Source organism: Cheilinus undulatus, linkage group 2 (assembly GCF_018320785.1).
Source record: "Cheilinus undulatus linkage group 2, ASM1832078v1, whole genome shotgun sequence".
NCBI lineage: Eukaryota > Metazoa > Chordata > Actinopteri > Labriformes > Labridae > Cheilinus > Cheilinus undulatus.
The window spans coordinates 36,950,240-36,971,268 of NC_054866.1; the positions used below are offsets into that span (position 1 = coordinate 36,950,240).

General features: G+C 39.3%; 1 protein-coding gene across 1 annotated transcript; it reads left to right on the forward strand.

Moving 5' to 3' along the window:
• Positions 1 to 1,788: 1,788 nt before the first annotated feature.
• Positions 1,789 to 21,029, forward strand: nmd3 (NMD3 ribosome export adaptor). The gene is made up of 16 exons (XM_041805832.1): positions 1,789 to 1,917; positions 2,288 to 2,389; positions 3,502 to 3,636; positions 3,720 to 3,816; positions 4,236 to 4,316; positions 5,069 to 5,197; positions 6,992 to 7,082; positions 7,967 to 8,045; positions 10,980 to 11,076; positions 14,425 to 14,542; positions 17,756 to 17,901; positions 18,237 to 18,349; positions 18,433 to 18,505; positions 18,726 to 18,832; positions 20,257 to 20,327; positions 20,506 to 21,029. The coding sequence occupies exons 2-16, from the start codon at positions 2,346 to 2,348 to the stop codon at positions 20,637 to 20,639; spliced, it is 1,515 nt and encodes a 504-aa protein (XP_041661766.1). The 5' UTR covers positions 1,789 to 1,917; positions 2,288 to 2,345; the 3' UTR covers positions 20,640 to 21,029.

Below are 21,029 nucleotides of genomic sequence, written 5' to 3' on the forward strand. Positions count from 1 at the left end.
GTTGGCTAACTTTATCGGAGACTTATAGTGAAGTAAATTGAGGGGTTGAATGAGGTCAGCAGATGATGTTTGCCTAATATAAAGCAAGTTTAACTGACCCTAATTAGCTTTAGGGGAGACGAGTAGTGTAAAATTTATTATTTTAATTACCAAATCAGTCCTTTAAGTTTTGATTGATGATTTTCATAAATGTCCACACTTGAATCTTAACAAGACAAAGGAGGTTGCATCTCTACATCTCCTTTCCCTTTTATGTCTTCTTCATCACATTAAAGTCCCTGTAAAGTAATTTTAAAAAGTCTTTCTTTTAGGTTTGTTGTGTGACAGGTTACTGTTTTATGAACCTCCCGGCCAAATTTCGATCAAATAAAACATCTCAAGATTATAGAATTACACCTCAAAATCATGAAAAATGAGTCTGTAAAATCTGCTCTAGTATGATGTTGGTGTGTCAGTTGAATGAGTTGAAGCCACACCCACTCATGGGAAATATGATCCTCTCACATTAAAAAAGTGCTTCTATCATCCATAGAACCTCTTGCCATAATAGCAATATTTGGAACAGTGCCGCAAGCCCTCAAAATCAATTCATATAATGAAAAAATGCTAGCATTTTCTACACTCCTGGCAAGGAGAATCATACTACTAAAATGGGATTTCCTCCAACCTTCAGCACGTGGATCGGAGACCTCATGTACCATCTGACCTTAGAGAAAATTAGGTACACTACAAGAGGATGTGCTGATAACTTTTATAGGATCTGGCAACCAGTTCTTAACCAGGTGGAAAAGATGGACCTTTAGATGTTTGAATTGTGTACATGTGTAGGACCCCCCCCCCCCCCTTTTTTTAAATATCTAAAATTATTATTATTATTATTATTATTTTTGTTGTTGTTGTTGTTGTTGGTTTTGGCTCGTTTGCCTTTTAAAAAAAAAATTAATTAATTAATTTTTTTTTTTTTTTTTTTTTACTGTTTAGTTTGATGTCAAGCTGGTAATATGGTATAATAGGGAAAGTGGGATGAGAGTTCATGGTTATGTTCTATACAAAAAAAACGTATCCAATTGTATGACAGATTGTATGTCCCTTAAGTTTGTGAAACTAATAAAGATACTTTGCTTAAAAAAAGAAAAAAGCTTCTGATCAGAGCCCAGCTGCCTGGCTCTGTGCCAGAGTAGACAGAAGATTGGGATGCAATTTACTATTTTCTGGTACAAATCTCTCTGTTATGATGCTTTTAATGAGTCGTATGCTTCTGTGACTGATAGATAAAACAGCATGTATTTGACTGTTAACTTTCAGTAAAGGCAGTGACATCAGCTAACAACAGACTGCACTGAGATGAACTGCTCAGTAAATTTATAGTGTTGCAAACTTAGGGGGATGAGGCAATTCCCCATCAAGTCTGGTGATGTCATGGGCTCATATATTCTTTCTCAAATAAAACAAAGCTAGGAAAGAGGTGGAGAAATTTATACTGGTCTATATCCAGAATTCAATCATACATAGATCTCAGTGTTTTCACATGTTTACAACAACCTTATTCCAACATATCTAGTGTATTAAGACACAAAGTTTGGATTTCACTTTACAGGGTTTTTCAGTATTTTCCATGTTATGCTATTAAAAGGAACATATGCAGTAGTTTTTCATTTGGATTGACTGGAACAACTTTACCTAATTTCTGATAGGCTTACGTAAGAACTGAGTGGTATATACACATTCTTACATGCTGAAATGCCTCAAAAATTAATTTGAGTTTCATTATGGCGGAAATTTATTCAGGCAAACGAAGACAGCCTCGGGGTCCTTGAGCACGTCTGACGTCACCAATTCTCCCTCGGTCCTCGGTGGGGAAAACGTGGAAGAGTGTAGTTCACGTTGCGTTGTGAATTTCCCAACAAACTGACTTTTGTGAGTATTGTCACGGCCTATTTTTATTATCTTTAGTCACCGAAAACATTTTGTTATCCTTGTAGACTTCTGTCCTCGCTAAAAGCCTTTAAATCTCCTTATCCATGCTAGCAAGTTAGCCTTCAATGCTAACTAGTTAAAGAGCAACCACTGCGTTTTTCAATGCTTTTTGAAGATATCTCAGTTTCTGAGCGAACATCAAGGCGCTTCTACTTCATTTGTACCTGGTATTACTAATAGGTTTTCTAAGCAAAGCTATCAGCCAGCATAGGCTATTACTATAAATGTTACCATGTGGCATCTTACTGCTGTCAAAATCATGTAGTGTTTGACATGGTCAGTGGTTAATCTGTCTTGTTTCTGTCCTCAGTGATCGGGGGGTTAAGCAAAGATTCACGGACTTAAACCCCCTTACCTCGCTCACAAGAATGGAGTACATGCAAGCTCCTGCTACAAGCAGCCAGGGGAATATGTAAGTGAAAACACTTGAGACAGATATCCTAATGTGCTCTGATTTGTTGTTGTTTGAGACCTGAAACATTTTCTGCACATTGCAAATTGTTACATTGTCTTTAATTGGGCCAATAAGCCAGAATATAAACTATACCTGGCCATCAATGATTAAAAAAAAACAAACAAAAACCCAACTTGAATTAAAACAGTCTTGACATCTGACACATTTTAATCCCACTGGCATCCAGTAGGGACTTGGCTCTTTTATACTGTCCTGACCAGTGGCATTTATTCAATATAGAATGATTATCTATACTGTTATACCAAAATACAATAGAGTTGTATTGTATGGGCATGGTTGTTGGTATTAAAAATCTGTGCAGCACAAACCCAAAGGTGTATACACAATACATGAGAGTTCTCTGAAATTTCTAAGACTAGGATGGAGAGTAGATCTGAGAACTCTGAGCTATATGGCTGGTAAATGTTTGTACCAAAACAAGGTTAGAGGTTTAAGCGTGTAGCTGCTGATTCTTTTTCCTCATCTTCTGTTGTCTGTGTGCTCAAAAAGAACATAAAATAATTTGTTTGGGTTTTTTTTAGATCACAGCTAGGGGTGCACAGTGTGATTTGCACAATATCAGTAGCAGTAGAAATTGGCCTAAAAACACTAAACATACGGTTGTAGATAGCATTCATATGCATGACTATGTTTGTGTGGTTTTAGGTAGGACCAACAGACCTATGTCAGCTGGGTTTTTTCTTTGTTCATCCTCATTCCTTAACTCAGACGTGTGTACTGAGGGCTGGAGTTTGTGTCTTGGTCATTTCTTAAAATTCAGTTTGTTTTAAGGACTTAAGTGTTTGGTCTAAATCATATATAAATTTTGGTATCGGCTAAAATGTATTTGTAAATACCTGCAAATAAGATATTAAAAAACATCCAATCATTAAGCATCTCTAATAATAGAAAACATGTTATTCAGATTTTTTTTTTTCATCTTCAGTGTTGAACTTACAGGTAGTAACCGTCTGTTTCCGTTTATACATGCGGCTTGCTCCCAAATTTGTTAGCTCATTTCAGGTGTTTCTATTTAGTTCACTGACTGTTACCAACATCTCTCTCCCTAGCCTGTGCTGTACCTGTGGTATCCCCATTCCTCCGAACCCCGCCAACATGTGTGTGGCCTGCCTGCGTACTCAGGTCGACATCTCAGAGGGAATCCCCAAGCAGGTCACGGTGCACTTCTGCAAGCAGTGTGAAAGGTTTGTTTCATAGTCTTTATATTACCATGTGATACACAGATGCATGATACATTTAGACTTCACATTTGAACTTCCCTGTGCAGATACTTGCAGCCTCCAGGTACTTGGGTGCAGTGTGCTTTAGAGTCCAGGGAACTGCTGGCCCTTTGCCTGAAAAAAATAAAGAGCTCTATGACCAAGGTAAGTTTGAGTCTTACTACACTAGTCACAAAACATAGCAAGATTCAATTCAGCGGGTATCTCTTTAAATGTGTTTTGTGTTTTTTGTTTTCAAGTCCACTTTTGTCATTGATATTTAAAGGGAAAGGCATTTCCACATAAACAGTAGACAACAATAGACAAAAATTTCTTAAAAGACTCATGAAAATAACGCTGCTTTAATTCTTAAAAAAATGGTCAAATAAAGTTGACAGGGTTGACAAAGTTCATGTAAAAATTGACCCTATAATATTCATATTTCAATTCAGTTCTTTCTAACCACTCTGTTGTCAGTTTTATTACCTTTATGTGCATTTGCCCCATATTGGCCAAAATGCTCATTAAGCACCAATAGATACTGATGGTGATTCTGGGACTCAACAAGCCCTTTCTCCTCACAGGTACGTCTCATCGATGCTGGCTTCCTGTGGACAGAGCCGCACTCTAAAAGGATTAAGATGAAAGTGACCATCCAGAAAGAGGTGAAAAAAACAGAGAAGGAGATAAGTGCAGAATGTGACATTTAAACAAAAGGACAAACTCTCTTTAGGGACCTGAGCTATGCAGGTTTTTAACATCTAAAGGTTATCTGGGTTATTTATTAAGGTGGTAATTGGCTACAAGCACTATGTTTGAATTTTATAGGGGTTTTGTTTAATATATGTGACAGTGGCTGTCTTAACAGACTCACATTAAGTTTCTAAGTGACATTTAAATCATCATAAATGCTGCCGACTTCAAGAAAACTCTTTTAAAGGGTGTCGTTTGTTCCTGACCTTGTTCTCTGAGTTGGAAAGAAGTGTTTTCTGTAGTTGTCATCATATCTTCTTGACCTTTAGTGAGAACCTGAGTCCTGGGCTTCTCAGGGCCAGCTCTTTTGTTTGGGCTGTTTAAAAGTCTGTGTAGCACTGTTTCCAGAACCATTAGGCCTCTTCATCTAAATGAGGTAGAAACCGCACCATGCAGACTGCTTTTTTTCTCATTTAGAAGTGATCATCTGTAGATGCAGAGTTTATGTCTCCTTTTATCCTTTTTTAATTTAATCTATACTTTTGTAGACAGAGATGAGAGAGTAGGGGAGAGACATGTGGGAAAGAGCCCAGTGGCCGGTCTTGAACCCGGGCCACCCATACACGGGGAGCGACTTAACCGCCAGGCCATCTGTGCCCCAGAGTTTGTGTCTTCTTACAGTTGGAGCATATGGTCTGACTTGTTGCTGCCTTTGCCCCTCCAGGTGATGAATGGTGCCATCCTACAGCAGGTGTTTGTGGTCGAGTTTGTCATCCAGTACCAGATGTGTGACGACTGCCATCGTGTGGAAGCCAAGGACTTCTGGAAGGCTGTGGTTCAAGTCAGACAAAAGGTAGGAGTCAGTTGTTTGAAGAAATATTTTGTGGATTGATGCTTTTTTTCTCATTTTGGTCATCTGTATGTATATATGAGCCGTAATCACATTTTCAGATTTTAAATATATATTAAATTTTCTATGCATAATCCTGTTAACTATTTATTAAGTACATTTGAGAGAGTAACTCAGATTTTGAAAATTAATTTTCATGTAAGGCATGCAGCATAAGCAGTTAAATAATACTTACTTGGGCTAGAAACATGCATGCATGTTAACCAATGCTTTAAGGCAACAAAGTCTGTAAAGTTTGTTACACATTGGCATATGTGGCCTAAAATCTTACTGGATGGTGGGCACTCCATGTAGAGAGTGATCGCTGGTAGACCAACAAAGCAGTGAGGCAGTGATACCAGCTAAAGGTGTCTGGTACTTTCTTCAAATCAGGGCCCTAAGTCATTAGCTCGACTCTTCTCCTCTGTTGTCCCTCAATAGTTGAATGAACTACCCAACTCCATTCGATCCACAGAGTCCCTTTCTACTTTCAAGAGAATGCTTAAGACCCAGCTCTTTAGAGAACACTATACACTTAGCCGGACTCTAAAGCTAGATTCTCCACTGTTGTCCCCAGTGGAAGAATGAGTCTCCCAACAATAGACAGCTTGCACTGTCCTGCTCTTCTTCTGGGGTTTTTGTGCCCAGGTCTTTGTGAGTGATCCAGTACTTGATAATATGGTCACTATTTGTTTCATAGCGATGCTGGGAGGTTTCACATTGATGATTGGTTATTTTATTGCTGTTGTTTATCCTTTTTAGAATAATAATTAAAAAAAAACTTCTATACACCTTGTACATTGCCCCTTGCACTGCATGGCAGCAGCCTTGTCCAGTTGGACTTGAAGCACTTTGTGGCACTTACTGTTGTTGTTCTTACTCTCAGTTGTACGCCGCTTTGGACAACAGCATCCGCTAAATGACACTGTAACACTGTATGACAGGAAATACACCTCTGTATTTTAGGGTTGCATTTCTTTCAATCATCCAAAGCTTAGCTACAATGCTCAAACATTAGTTGACCTTTAGAGAATGTTTTCTCAAATTGTGCTTAAAAACTTTGGCCTGTTGGTGAAAGTGGACACCTTCTGCAGCTGCATCTCCATAAAAGCCAAAGACGATTCTTCATTGGAAAGCTTTTACTGCCTCACCAAAGGCTGATTCAGGGTGCCATTTCAAGGCTTGGTATTTGTTTTGCCTTCACTATGAGCGTAATAGAGCTGAAAAAATAATCCCCACTCTGGGCCAGCCTCAGAGACAGGAATTGAGGGGTTACGGAGGCAGGAATCTGATTGGAAAAGCCAGCAGGGGAGCGCAGTGTTGTGGGAATGTCTGACTGTTTGCGTGTGTGGAGCACTCTCTCGCAGTCCCACAACGTCATAATACGATGTCAACTTACATATGGGGTTGCCCAATATCACGCCATCATTGAATTTGTATGAATGTCCTGAGGCATAATGACAGTGGAGCTTCATTACAGTGATGTCAGGGGATGCACTGTTAAAACACCCAAATAGCCTCATTGTTCTCCCTTTGTTTTTGCTTTATGCTATGCTCCCACAGTGTGCCCTTTTTTAGGTGGGGTTAAGTCTTTGAACACTGTGAACATGTTTTTGAAAGTTAACAGAGGTGGCCAGATGAGGTAGATTCTGCTTTATTTATTCATATTTCATAACTTACTGTGTTAGATGATGTTTGCACAGGGCCGAAGGGATCTGTATCATTCTCCATGTGACCATGATGATATTTTTCATGCAGACTCTTCACAAAAAGACTTTCTACTATCTGGAGCAACTGATCCTGAAACACAAACTCCACCAAAATGCCCTTAATATCAAAGAAATCCACGGTAGGTCAATTCCATGTGTTTTTTAACTTACTTTTCTTCTATGATAGAGTATATGTCTCTATCATGTCCCTCTCACCTTCATAGTATTATTCTGAAAACCCAGAGATTTGTCCCGAGCTAACAGGCATGGATCAGAACTAAACAGAACATAATGATGTGTCAAGTGTTAATTACCTCCCTTCCCGTACCAGACAGCTAGCCATGCATGCATATCACTGGCGCCAATCAGTCCATACAGCTGTCCTCATGTGGGCCTCAGAGGGGCATCGTTGTGCGTCTAATCACTCTGCTGTAATCAGAGCAGGCATGCCAAACCAAATTCCTGCAACGCAAGCCTGATTCATGCTCTATTTGGAGATGCTTAATCCTACATCACACATGTTTTTCCATCTTTTTAACAGAATTCACCTTGACTAATATGAATTTCCTGAGTATTCACCTTTACCCTATCAACTTAACCTAAACCTAACTTGAATGTATCATGATTCAGATTTGTGAGCTTGTCTCTTCTTCCTACATTGAAGCGTAGTCCCAATGTTTATTATTTTTATGTCCTCATAACATCAGTAATGCATTCAGACACACCCCAACAGAGGCATCCAAACACTCAGGCTCCCACTGAGCTTTGACAGACAGCCCAGCAGCAGCTCTCTGCACTCTTGAACATCACAGTGCGGTACAGATTTGGCTGGAAATGTCATTTTAAATCATCTCTGTATCTCGGCATGATAGAGCTTTACAGAGGTTACAACACATAGCTGCCATATTTGCTGCCTCTGCCCTCATGTTTGGTTTTTAAACATCTTTAAGTTCTAAATGACATTTTAGCTTACTTGTGATTAATATTTGATCAGAGAAATTATGGTTTTACTCTTCGCTTTCAGAGGGCATTGACTTCTACTATGGCTCCAAGCAGCATGCACAGAAGATGGCTGATTTCCTTCAGTGCACTGTGCCCTGCAGGTGAGCAATGCTTCAGCCTGAATCTATGAAACTGTTGTTATTAAGAAACCCAGAATTAAAGCAACATTTTACCTTCAGTCATACTGAGAGATTTCAAACTGATTTTTAACCAAGTGTTTAAACAGTTTTTATGATACAAATATAACATAAGGTAACATTATTCATACATGTAGTAGTTTACAGTGAGGGAGTTAGCTTCATAAATTTTACCATCAAATAAAGAAGGACTTCAGCTGACATAGGTCTGTTGATCCTGCCTAAAACTCCACATACGAATTTATACTTACAGCTGATTTAGGCAGGTTTTATAGCCAAAATATTGGTTGTAAATATCAGGGGAACTTTTCATATCTGCAGATACCACTAAATCACTTTTTAAAGCTAATACCTGTCATTATCAGTAAGATGCCAATAACATTGTGCATCCCTGCCTGCTATGTGCTACAGTGTAGTCAACAGAGGTGAAGTACAGGATTCTATGTACTCAACTTAAAGTAGTTGTTCCAGTTAAAACCAAGCGGCAACCTCTGGTCCTGAACAATGAAGTCACTGCAGAAGTGTCCACCTGACGCCCAAAGGTCCTATCTGAACATATGTTAAAAAGCCAATTTTTTTCACTAGAAATAAACGGGTTTACAGCCTGGTTCAAAAAGCCAAACGTGTCTCATTAGCTAATGTCTTCAAGTTCTCTCACTGTACGGGGGGTGAATTTTTTGGTACCACAGTCGTTTAGACTATATTGAGGAAAAACCTCACTCCGCATTGATTGGCGTGTGTGACTAGGTTGACAGATAGCTTGACAGGCAGAAGCTACGTATCTGTCAACCAGAATGCTTGCTAGCTAGGTGACAGGAAGTTGGGCTTAGTGGTTTGATCCAAAGTTTGGTTAAGACAGTGATTTCAGTATGGAAGCAGCCGAAGATTGGCTTCAAAAGCTGTTTGAGTCCGCCTGTTGTAAGCAGACGGCTGACCTCATACAGGCCTTGTCCAATTCCTTTTATAGTCTATGGTTAAAAATGACTGATTTCAAAATGTTCTCAAAAGTACAAGTACACAAAAAAAGCTACTCAATTACAGTAATTGAGTAAATGTTATTTGTTCCTTTTCACCTCTGCATAGGGCTTTAGCCCTAAAAAGGGGTAACCTTTTGTAAAAACACGATAAATACAAGGTTAACACAAAGAAGTTTGAAAAAAGATTATAACATGAAATATTGAAAAACAACAATATGAATTACACTAAACAACCCACATCATTCATCAAACATTAGTCATTTGTTAGACAAATACAAAATATATATATATTCAGATTCTGGTCATAAACTGTAGGAAGTATTGGATGAAGCCTGAGTGACATCAGCTGTTTGGTCACTGAAGGGGGGCTTTTGAAGCCAATCCGTACCAGTCACCATATTGAAAATCCTGCCTCAGACTAGCTCTACATCAGCTGAGAAACAAAGAGGTGAGCTGAGGTGGGCCTAAGGCCTTCTGAGCTACACCATGCTGGCTTGCAGATACATCAGCTAAGCCCTTAATTATGTGTAACTTTTATTCTTATTAAAACCAGAATGGATGAGTTGTAAAGAATTCACCCCCTGCTGTTGATATAAACCTAAACATATTCATCTCTGCGGAGCAAATACACATTTTGATACAGATTGTGAATGTGATTTCTTGTGCTACTAGGTCAGCCGGTACTGGACAGCAGTTTTGTTTTTTTGTTTTTTTTCATCATTTTAATTTTTCAACCGTGGAGTTTGCTGCTTGGTTTTGTGCCTGAAATGCTTTTCCTTGTTTATTTGTTTACACTTTTCTACCCAATTTAAAAACTGCTATCATATAATACATGCTATCGTGGCATATATCAGAAATGGACAAGAAGCCGAATACAGGGATCTGAAAAGTGCCTTCAGGGGCTGGAGTCACAAAAACTGCCTCCTACTCAACACCTCAAAGACAAAGGAAATGATCATAGTTTTCTGCAGATCCAAACCCCCTCTTCAACCAGTGAACACTTGTGGCGTGGACATCAAGGTGGTGACCTCACATAAATATTTAGGTGTACACCTAGATAATAAGTTGGACTGGTCTAAAAACGTAGACTTCATCTACACAAAGGGGCAGAGCCGCCTCTTTTACCTGAGAAAACTCAGATCAATAGACATCTGCAGTAAGGTGCTGCAGATGTTTTATCAGTCTGTGGTGGCAAGTGTTCTGTTTTATGCCACAGTTGCTGGGGAGGCAGTGTAAAACACAAGGATGCAAGGTGTCTGAACAAACTGGTGAAAAAAGCTGGCTCTGTGGTCGGAATCAAGTTAAACTCATTGGACGATGAGGTAGAGAGATGCACAGTGAAGAAGGTAGAGGCCATTCTGGGGAACATGGATCATCCACTTCATTTCTCCCTAAATGACCAAAGAAACAACAGTGGTGGACGGCTCCTCTCTCTTCGCTGCAGGACAGAAAGATATAGATCTTTCATACCATCAGCAATAAGACTATATAATTCTACCATAAACCGATGAGACTCCAGACAAGTGAATTTCCCTTCGGGGATAAATAAAGTTATTGTATTATTATTATTATTAAAAAGAACATAAAGTACAACAAAACAGGTACTTACAACCCAAACATAACAGGGCTTATCATGTCCATTACAAAGGTTGTTTTTTCATGCTTGCATCTGCTTAACTGTGTATGTTATTATTAAAGCCCGTGGGATGTTGTTTCTGGATGGCATGAACTCAGATATTACATAAACTGTCTACTGGGGTTAGAGGCAGCATGTTGACATGACCTCCCTCAGGTCAGATAAAGACTGCACAATGCAGTTCTGTGTGACTTATATGGAATTTCATTCTGCATTTTGTTAGTTTGTCCATCTGGATCAATATTCCTGCTTTACCTCTAAATAGCTTTACTTTCTGCTTTAAAGGTCAAAGACGTCCCAGCGCCTCATCTCTCATGACATCCATTCAAACACGTATAACTACAAGAGCACCTTCTCTGTAGAGATCGTACCCGTCTGCAAGGTACAGTGCATTGTTTTATATTTATGCTTACTGACCACTTCATTAGGTACACCTGTTTAACTGCTCATTTGTATAAATATCTCACAGTCAATCTGATGGTAGCCTTAGGTATACAGGAGAGCATTTCCGATGCACAACATATCAAACCTTAAAGCAGTGTAAATCCACGCTTGGCCTCACTCTCTTTGGCTGAGGACATGTCACTAAGGCTACAGCTCTGTCAGGCTCTCTAAAATTTAACACTATAAGACTGGAGAAGAGTTACCTGATCTAATGAGTCTTGAATTCTCCTGCAAAATTTATGTAGAAGGGTCAGAATTTGGTTTAAACGTGAATTCCAGTAACATCCAATTTCCACATACAGTGGCAGCACAACAATCCGCCCGCAAAACATACTGCAGAGCACATTGCTCCCTCTCTAATCAGTCGGAGCAGCTCCACTGCCCGTGCTCCGATCTGGCTCTGGCACATCTAAGAAGTGCCACTCCACTTAAGCATTCACATATGGGGCTTTCCCACTACAGCTTTTGGCTGCACCGAGCCACACTCAAATGGCCCTGCTCATGAGTAAGGCCAAAACAGGTCAGCCCCATCTTCAAGCACGCCGCGGTGACGTCAAAGCACTTCTCAGGGTCCTGTTTGCTGGGGAGGATTTACCCCCTCTGCTACTGATAATCCTGCCATGATAAATTTTCACCCCACGGGGAGACAGGTAAGATGTGTTTTATCCCTGCCTCAGCTCCAGCTGTCCGTAACTCTGTTACGGTGGTGTCAGCATTCACCGTATGAATTAAATGTTTATGACACAAAACCATAACTTGAGATTTTTGTGCTCATACCACAGTCCGGTAGTTGCGCACGGCTTCACACACTGATGAGTGAGATCAGGGCGGACCAGGCGCAGATCCAGGATTACACCTTTTTCTGCACTTGCTAATAAAAGTTTGACCCTTTCCCCTTCTCATAGACAAATGAATTCTAGACGTTTAAAAAATCAAATGCTGGAGATGTTTGTAACATTTCGCCCATGACAGTCAGTCTTTAATTTATTCTGGTGCTAGTAAAGTATGCTGTTCTCACTGCCCAATCCAAAAATGTAACTGTGTTCATTTTCTGCTTTTTAGAGACCCACAAATCAATAATAATGAGACTGTTCTTTATTTTATATGCAGGAAAATTCTCTCCTTTTGGTGATAACTGCGAATTATTGTTGTTTACTAATTGCGGATAGAGAGAGAGAGAGAGAGACAGGGAGAGAGAGAGAATGTAAAAAGAGCAGCTTGCAGCGCTATCGGTCTACAGTTTGATTTTTACTTTAACACGATATAAAGCTATTCAGACCAGACAGAGCAGAGAGATCGAGGAGGGCTCAAAATACTGCATCATCAGCTCTAGACACGCCCTCAAACGGATAGCTCGGTTGTGGTGGAAAAGCAAATCCCATGCTGCGCTGCGCTGCTGTGCTGAATCAAGCCATGTAATGGAAAAGCCCCAACAGAGCAAATCAATCCAAACAGTCAGAAAAACGTGCAAAATATCAGGCCAGCTTCAAAATACAACGCAATGCACAAACTGCTGATCGTAAATTATCACTATATCAACATTACGTCTCCTTCTGCACAAGCAAAAGGTCACTGGGAGGTTAGTGGGTCACAGAGCTACTACTACACTAACCTGACCCACCAGATTGACTGTTTCATATATTTACTGCATGGATATGTTTCTGGGAAATCTCCCGTAGAAAGTGTTTGGGAAGGACATGACTTTTCAAAAAGGTCTTGGAAGGTAATTGGAGGAATTGTTCTGTATCTCACTTTAATTATGGCCAGTCAGAGCAAAAGAGATAATTATGTTTTATGCATGTGCTTCTCATGAGCTGACAGGTTATTGTGGCTGTAGATTGTTATTTGCGAAGCTTCTATGGCTGAGTACATTTATGGCAAGGCTGGTGAGGAGATGTGTAAAAAGCATCTTCTCTGCCAAGACAAGCTTTTGGTATAGCTCTTTGCTTTTGTTTTAGAAAGGAATCTGTTCCAGTTCCGATTAAACTGCCGAGCTGATAGCTACCGTGACAGCAGCCATTGAATACACTGGACAACCCTACCCGTAACGATAGCAAACCCATGTCAAAGGAGACCAGGAGAATAGCAAAAGCATATTTTTTGTCATGAAAAGCTTTCATGGTTGCTCTCTGCCCTTGTTTGAATAAAGACATGTTGTCCAGTTCTGACAAAACTGCAGCTGTGGCTAAGTCTGAGCTAATCACTCCCTTAGCAGCCATTGCATACAACACAACCACTCACACAACTATCCCATTCCCCCCATAACTCTCACAAACCATTGCCGGAGCAGGTCGGCAGAAGAGCGACAACCTCTCTGTCATCATGATGGGCATTTCATTTTAATTTTTTTCTTTTATTTAATGCAGAAACATGGTCAAGTTCTAGTGAAATTGACGCTTTACTAGAGCTACATCCAAGCTAATCACTGCACAGGAGGCAACCATTGCAAACGTCTCAATCCTCTAGCTAATGTCTTGTTCCCCTCAAAGGACGCTGATTGGTCAAACAGCATTCAGTTTGGCACAAATGTTGTGGATTGGAGCGTTTCAAGATGGAGTTGCCTGATGACAGAGTTGAAGTGTGGCAAATTCATCTGCTTTGCAAGGCTACTACTACACTATTGATGGGGAAAAGTTAACTTTTGAGGTGAAACCACACGATATTGGTAGCAAACAATAAGCTTTTAACTTCATAATGTACTCACCCATGGTGGAAGCAGTAATGCCATGGAATCATGTATGAAATGAATGGCATTTATTGCAAGGTTACTCTGTTAATTTCGATTTGTTCACTTTTTTTTTTTCTTTAGCTCTTGTTAAAATCGATGTCAGACTTCTGATCTGCAAATGGAAATTTAAGGCTGCCTGAGAAACTTTGTGCTATTTTACAGTAACAAATGAAACTCATCTTAAAGTTACTTAATTTGATTTTGAAACATAGCTTTAGGTCAGAGCAACAGACAGATGTGGGTGTATTCAATGACTGAAAAGGTCATTTTAAACAGACATCAGAAAAGAGTTATGCTTTCTGCCAAGTATCAACAGCTTTAAGGATTATTGTGTTCAGACTCATACAAACAGAAGTCTTAGCGCCTCATTTTTCTCAAAGTTTTGAGTGAAAACTTTTAATCAAGACACATTTTTCCTCCCCTGAAGGATAACAAGGGTTTTTCTCTCTCTCGAAACAAGCTGCAGGAAAGATTTTGAATGTTCTATAGAAAGTCTTTTTTACTTTTCTTTTGACCTCGCTCTGACCCCGGGGTTGTCTGCTTTTCTCCGGTTACCAGGACAACGTAGTGTGTCTCTCACCACGGCTGGCGCAGAGCCTGGGGAACATGGGTCAAGTGTGTGTGTGCGTCCGTGTGACCAGCACCATCCACCTCATCGATCCCAACACCCTGCAGAGTGAGTATCTGAGCTGCCAGAGCACCGCTGAGTTTGAACAGAATCTAACAAAAACAGAGACAAATATTAAAAACTACTAACACTGATGTTGAGATTGAGCTGCCAGCCACATTTTTCTTCTTGACTTCTTCCAGCCAGCATTTAAAATCTTGAACTTTATATGTTTAAGATAAACGAATACTGAGCATCTTTGCATGTTTGGCTTTTTTAAGATGTGTGAACTGAGACAAACAGCAGTAAGACATTTTGACTTATTTTCTTTGAAAATAATTTAATCAGCCACATAATCAGCTGTTAAAGCCCTAGATTAAACAATTAAATATTTTACTGATGCAACCACAAATACTTATTAATCATTTTAATAAAAGCTGAAGGAAATTAGAAAAAGAGCTTTTCGGATAAGCTGATTCCCTTAAGTATGTTTCTTTTTCCAAGGAATTTCAGAAAGGCTTTTTTCCCACATTTGCTAGAAATTACTTCAAAAGTAATCAGGTCTGAAAACGGACCAGACCAATCAGTGTCATTTGAGAAGAGAAAGGCATTACCTATGGGTCGGGTTTGGTTGTGTTAGAAGCAGATAGCAATGGCATCTGCTGGTGTAAAGGTTAGCTCAGATTTAGCTATAGTATAGCAACAGTTTTATCAGAACTGGACAATATTGTGATTGAAAAAACAAAGAACTGCACTGAGAGCTTTTTATGACTGAAAAGATGTTTTTGGTCTTCTTCCAACCTTCTTCAGCGTCAGTTTGCTATAGTTATAGATGAGGATTAGTTGTATTGCAAGCCAGTAGCAGTGACTGCTGCCTGTGAGGCTATAGGCAAGGCAGGTTTGATTGTATAGCAGCAACAAGGCAATTCAAAATGCTTCACACAACACATCAAAAACACAATGACAAAGGGAAAAAGACGTACAACAGAAAAAGTGAAAATAAGATAATGATTAAAACAGTCAATAAAACCCACCAAAGATTAAAAACAAAGATCTCAACATGTTGTCTGTTGTGGAGCTCTCGTCTCCCTACTGCCACCTGACCCCATTACAATTCAGGGTTCAGGATTCAGTAAGAATGAATTTCTCACTTGAAATGTATTTCACAGAGATTTGTTTTTCTTCTGAGGCAATGAAAGCTTAATCACACATTAACTTTAACTCTTGGCACCACTAATGACAGCAGATAACTGTCCCAAAACTTAATTTATGATAGAAAATCAACGTTAACACTCAACATTGTCAAAGAATGGCGTATAACTGCCTTAATACTAGGGTTTCAGAAATGCTGAATGCATGCTGACCTTTAAACATTCCTCCTTGGCTCCATAAACAACAACCTCAGTTTTTTCTTTGTTTCAGTGTTGAAAAATATGCTGTGTCCACTCTTTATTCATTTTTTATTTTATCTAACCATTGTTTAACCAGGAGAAAACTTCACTGAGATTAAAAATCTCTTTTTCAAGAGTGTCCTGGTCAAGACAGCAGCAGTAGTTCCAGACAAACAGAAAACAGTCATACACAAATAACAGAATACAATAAAAAGATATGTAGTTCATGTGCATCAAAGGCAGACAAAAACAATTTAAGCAGCAATTATTTACCAGAATCAGCCATATTTGTGAATTATTCAGATCATCTGCAGTCTTTCAACGTTCTCTTTCATTTGTTCAGTGCATTTACAAAATGCTTGTATGAGGCCATGTGTAGTTATAGTAATTTATTTTGTTGTTTCTATGATCTGAGCAAGTGGAAGCATATAGATGTCAAGCAGAATTGGCCCCAGGACGGAGCTTTGAGGGATTCTACAGGCAATTTTTGTCTGCTCATATGTAAAGTTACCTATAAGCTGGGATGTAACTTTAGCAAATGTGTTTTTTTTTTTTTTTTTGTTGTTATCAGATCTGGCCAGCATTTCTTTTAGATAGAGCACCTAAATGGCTCACTGACATACTTATTGGGGGGGGAGAAGATGTTTTTGCACTTAGTCAAACTGGCTTCGGTATGAGTTTTATCCAACAAGAAGCTCCATCTGTTAAACTTGGACAGCACCTTACAGCCAAGCTCACGTCACTTACTGGAGATTTGCGTGCCTACTACCTCATTTTTTTCTTGTGGCTCCGATTGGCCTGTAAGGAATCAGACAGACACATCTGTCCAATTTTTAAACAGTCCTGCTCTTCCTAACCTTTTGTATGGGAGGTTCTCAGATGAATGTGAAAAATACCTAATGTAGTGGATAAATGTAACAGGCTGTCTGGCCTGTCAGGTTAGAGAAATTCATGTCTGATCCGTCCATCAGGCAGTTACTGTAGATGGGTGCCAAGATTGCTTCAAATTTAAATATATAGTATACACAGATTGACTTTCTTTAGTGTCAAGTATAGAAATTAATTTAAATTCTGCACTCTGATAATGGCAAGTGCAAGCTTTGTATGTTATTTCCATGGTTATTTTGGGGCATTTGACAAAAATGCCAAAATAGTTCCTTATATTTCTCTGTTAATAGCCCTGAGAGTCACTGCTGAGGTAAAACTCTGCAGTGCTGCATCATACCGACCCCAGTCTGTAGGCCACATGTTCATCAAAGCTGTCTGAACTCACCAGCCTCCCTCTGCTCACGGCCGCGGCGTTCATGAATCAAAGCAGAAAGTCTTAGTTTGCATTACACATTATGCCATAGAAAAGTCAGCTCATTTAAACAGATTTACAATCAATACAAGCTTGATGACAGTTAGGGATGACGAGTTTCCCTTGTTATCTTCTCTAATCAGTTATTATTTGTGAGGCTGAGACACTCTCCTCTGCAGAAATATGACATTTTGGAAGCGGCACACACGTTTTTAATTACTCTTCAAAGAGCAGGCTATTTTTGCTTTAGAAAGTTTTTGAGCAGGCTGGGAGCAGAAAATGCCTCGAGGCAGAGCTCTGTTCTGCAGACATGGAGCTGCAGTCGGCAATTAAGTGCAGGATAAAAATATTTGGCCTGCTGTTTGTCTGCTTGCAGTTTACTCGAAATGCAACAGAAACATGTTTTCGTGGGTTATTTTGAATATGCACAGCTAGAAAACCCATTAATAGATAAAGAAGACTATAACCAATAAGTATTGGTTTAAGTATTCATGCTGTGTGTATTGCAACATGTGTTATTAAAATGTTTAGGCACTTTTCTTCATATAGATATCTGAAAAAAAAATACACAAATACTCTCCTATTCACTAGTTGCCGAGGTGGACGGAAACACGTTCTGGCGATACCCCTTCAGCAGTCTTTGTAACCCCCGGCAGCTGGAGGAATTCATCGTCATGGACATTGATATCATCAGAGACCAGAAGCTTGGAGCTGGGGCCGGCATGAGGTCCAATAAGGTGAGAGAGTTTTGCTTCGTGTGTCTGAGTGTGTGCTGTTGCAGAACAGATTGCATTATAGGTGGAACATTGCTTTTCTTTTGGAAGCAAAATCAATACTGCACCATTACATTATCCCAGAGTCTGTATGCGTGTTTCAGGCCAAAACGACACAAGAGTGTTTGTGCGGATGCTGCAGGGAATGAGGTTTGCAGGGATGCTGTTTGCTCTGTCTGAATGTTGCATTAGTATCGATGCATCTGTCTGGACAAATCCAAGGAAAATAACGAGTAATGTTTTATTGGCCACAAATGATGTTTATATTCCCTTTGTGTGTATTTATGTTTGTGTTTCAGCACACTCTGGCAGAGGTGTGGGTTCAGAAAACCTCAGAGATGGACACGAGTCAGCAGTATCACTGCCGCACATTCTTGGGCCACCTGCTCAACATTGGAGACCTTGTGCTGGGGTGAGGGGACGAAAAAATTCAGATGTTGGCAGGAAAGCACTGCTGTTAACATTTAAAAGGAACACTTATGTCTCATCCTGCAGGTTTGATTTTGCCAATTCCAACATCAACGACGAGTACCTGAATAAGATGAACCCTCACCACGTCCCTGATGTGGTAAGAGACTCCTGAATTCACTGAACATCCTTACATCTTCACATGATGACTTTAGTAGGTACTATCTTCTTGATTAACACTGCCCTCTTGTGGAAAAACTAATTTTGAACAAAGCACTCCAGCATGGCTTCATATAAAAATATTACATTAACATAAAACAGTGTGGAGACAGTCTGTTGTAGTGTTTTAATCTGTACCACCTGACTGTGACCCTCCTAAGGTGTTGATCAAGAAGAGCTACGACCGCAGCAGGAGGGTGAGGCGCAGGAACTGGAAGCTGCAGGAGATGTCTAAAGACCGTGAAGGCATGGACACAGACGAAGAGAGGTAGGAGACTAATGCAGTATGCGTCTATCCTCTGGATGTGAATAATTAAAACATGTCTGGTCAGCATCTCTGCTTTAAAGCTACTCATCTTCAAAGAGTAAGGCAAGCACTATTCAAGGCCAGCTAATGCGCTTGTCTATCATTGCTCCTTTATGTCTAACTTTATCTTTGAAAAAAGAATCAAAAACATGCATGAAGAAGACATACCTGAAGAATAACATTATAGTGAAAAATTAACCCAAACAGCTGAGTGTTACAGATTTGAATTCATGTAAGTAGAAAAGGAAAACAAGTGCTTTTGTTAAAGGTTATTTTTCAAATATGAATATATGTTTGGTGCTAAATGTCACAATTACAACAGCTAAAGTAAAATTGACTTGATTGAAATTACTCTCTATAGAGACTTATAATGTCTTAAATGCTTCTTATGTTGATTTCAACTCCCTGGAGCTTTCAGTCAAAACATGACAAGATGAGAGGCAAGACTTGTTGTTTGGTTGATGGTTCAAATTGCATTGCTATTATGACATTTCTATTTTTTATACATCTCTTTCTTCACTACCATTATTTTTGCTAATTCTGGTATTACAGTGACCACCATCATTTTCTATTACCATCATTCTTACTTCTATAATCGTTACTAGAACAGTTTAATTGAATCCAATAGAAATACTAATTGACTGTTATATTTATTATAATATTGTAAAGTGTCTTGAGATGATATAGGTTCTGATTGTATTGCTTTTGAAGAGCCGGGCCCTGGAGCCTCAGCTTTATGCACATGAGTCCCAGGCTCCATGCCAGGGTTCCATGTCAAACCTATGCATAAATACAAAACTTGATGTGTTACTTAAAGTGTCTTATTCAGAGATTTAAAAGAAAGCCCATTATGGCTTCAACATAGCCATGATTATCATCAAAAACAGTGTATTCAGTGTTTTGTTTGGAAGTTTGTATTTTTATAGAGCAATATTGCAAAGAAAAGAGCTCTATCAGGCTCTAGCTGCAGCAAGTATACCTTTTTTTTGTACACAGTATCTTTATTTTTTAACTCAGGGTTTGTTGACAGCAAGGAAATGTGGAATATGCCTTGACTCCTTGGAGAACCCTGTAGTCAGTACCATGAGATTTCTTTAAAAAAACAGAGATTATTAATTAGGAACACCAAGTCCCTAGAAAATACTGCTTGAAATAAACAATAGTTTAACCCTGGAGAGCAGTTTGCAGCTACGGGAAATTTTTTTTTTCTCTGCACAAATATCTTTAGCACATAAAATATGGGAAAACACTTAAGCTACCTGAAACAGTGACTCAGTATAAGGTATTGTTTTGGTTTGTAAGTGCACGGTCTAAAAATATGCAGAGTGTCATGTATCCTGTACATAGATTTTTCTGTGATTTGTAACCTGTTTTTCTGTCTCCAGACAATACCAGGACTTCCTGGAGGACCTGGAGGAGGATGAGGCGCTGAGGAAGAATGTTAACATTTATAGAGGTGAGATGCTGAAGACTCCTCAGTTCACCAGCAGAGAGTTCAGCCTTTTCCTGATGTGTTGCAACCTCATTTGTTAGGATACAACTCATTTATAGTCTGCAGCTGCCTAAAGGTGTAGTTTGCCTTTTTTAGATTATGTACTGGATATTTGATATATTGTATTTTCTCATGTCTCCAGATGCATCAAAGATCCCTGTGGAGAGTGACACCGATGATGACGGAGCACCTCAGATCTCACTGATGGAGATGTTGGAGGAGCTGAGCCTGTCGGACGCAACAGGAGGAGAGGGTGCTGACATGATGACGGACTGACCAATCAGTGACATACCAAACTGCTTGATAGAATTAAACATCTGAAAACCAGTTGGGGACAAATTAAACATCCAGAAATGATATGTTTCATGTGGAGATTAAACAACCCAGTGTGGTGTAATGACACATTACACTTTAAACCCAAAAACATAAACTGTGCTGGTAATGATAATAGTTTATAGAAAAAAGTTTCTGTTCAGAAACTGGACTCTCAGTTTTTTTAAACTGATCCTCCACTCCTTATCCTCATGGCATGGAATTTCTATACAAACGTCAACAAAATCAAACATATTTCTCAATTATTTTTCTCCTATTCATGCGAAACTGAACTGATGTGAGAAATGACAATTCTAGTTCAGCATATAGAAAATAAATATATTTCCATATGCA

Excerpts from the sequence above, each read along its gene's own strand:
- nmd3 (XM_041805832.1), top strand. The coding sequence starts at position 2,346 with ATGGAGTACATGCAAGCTCCTGCTACAAGCAGCCAGGGGAATAT. Across the intron at positions 2,390-3,501 it reads ACAAGCAGCCAGGGGAATAT|CCTGTGCTGTACCTGTGGTA; the intron begins GTAAGTGAAAAC and ends CTCTCTCCCTAG. Across the intron at positions 18,506-18,725 it reads CTCACCACGTCCCTGATGTG|GTGTTGATCAAGAAGAGCTA; the intron begins GTAAGAGACTCC and ends GACCCTCCTAAG.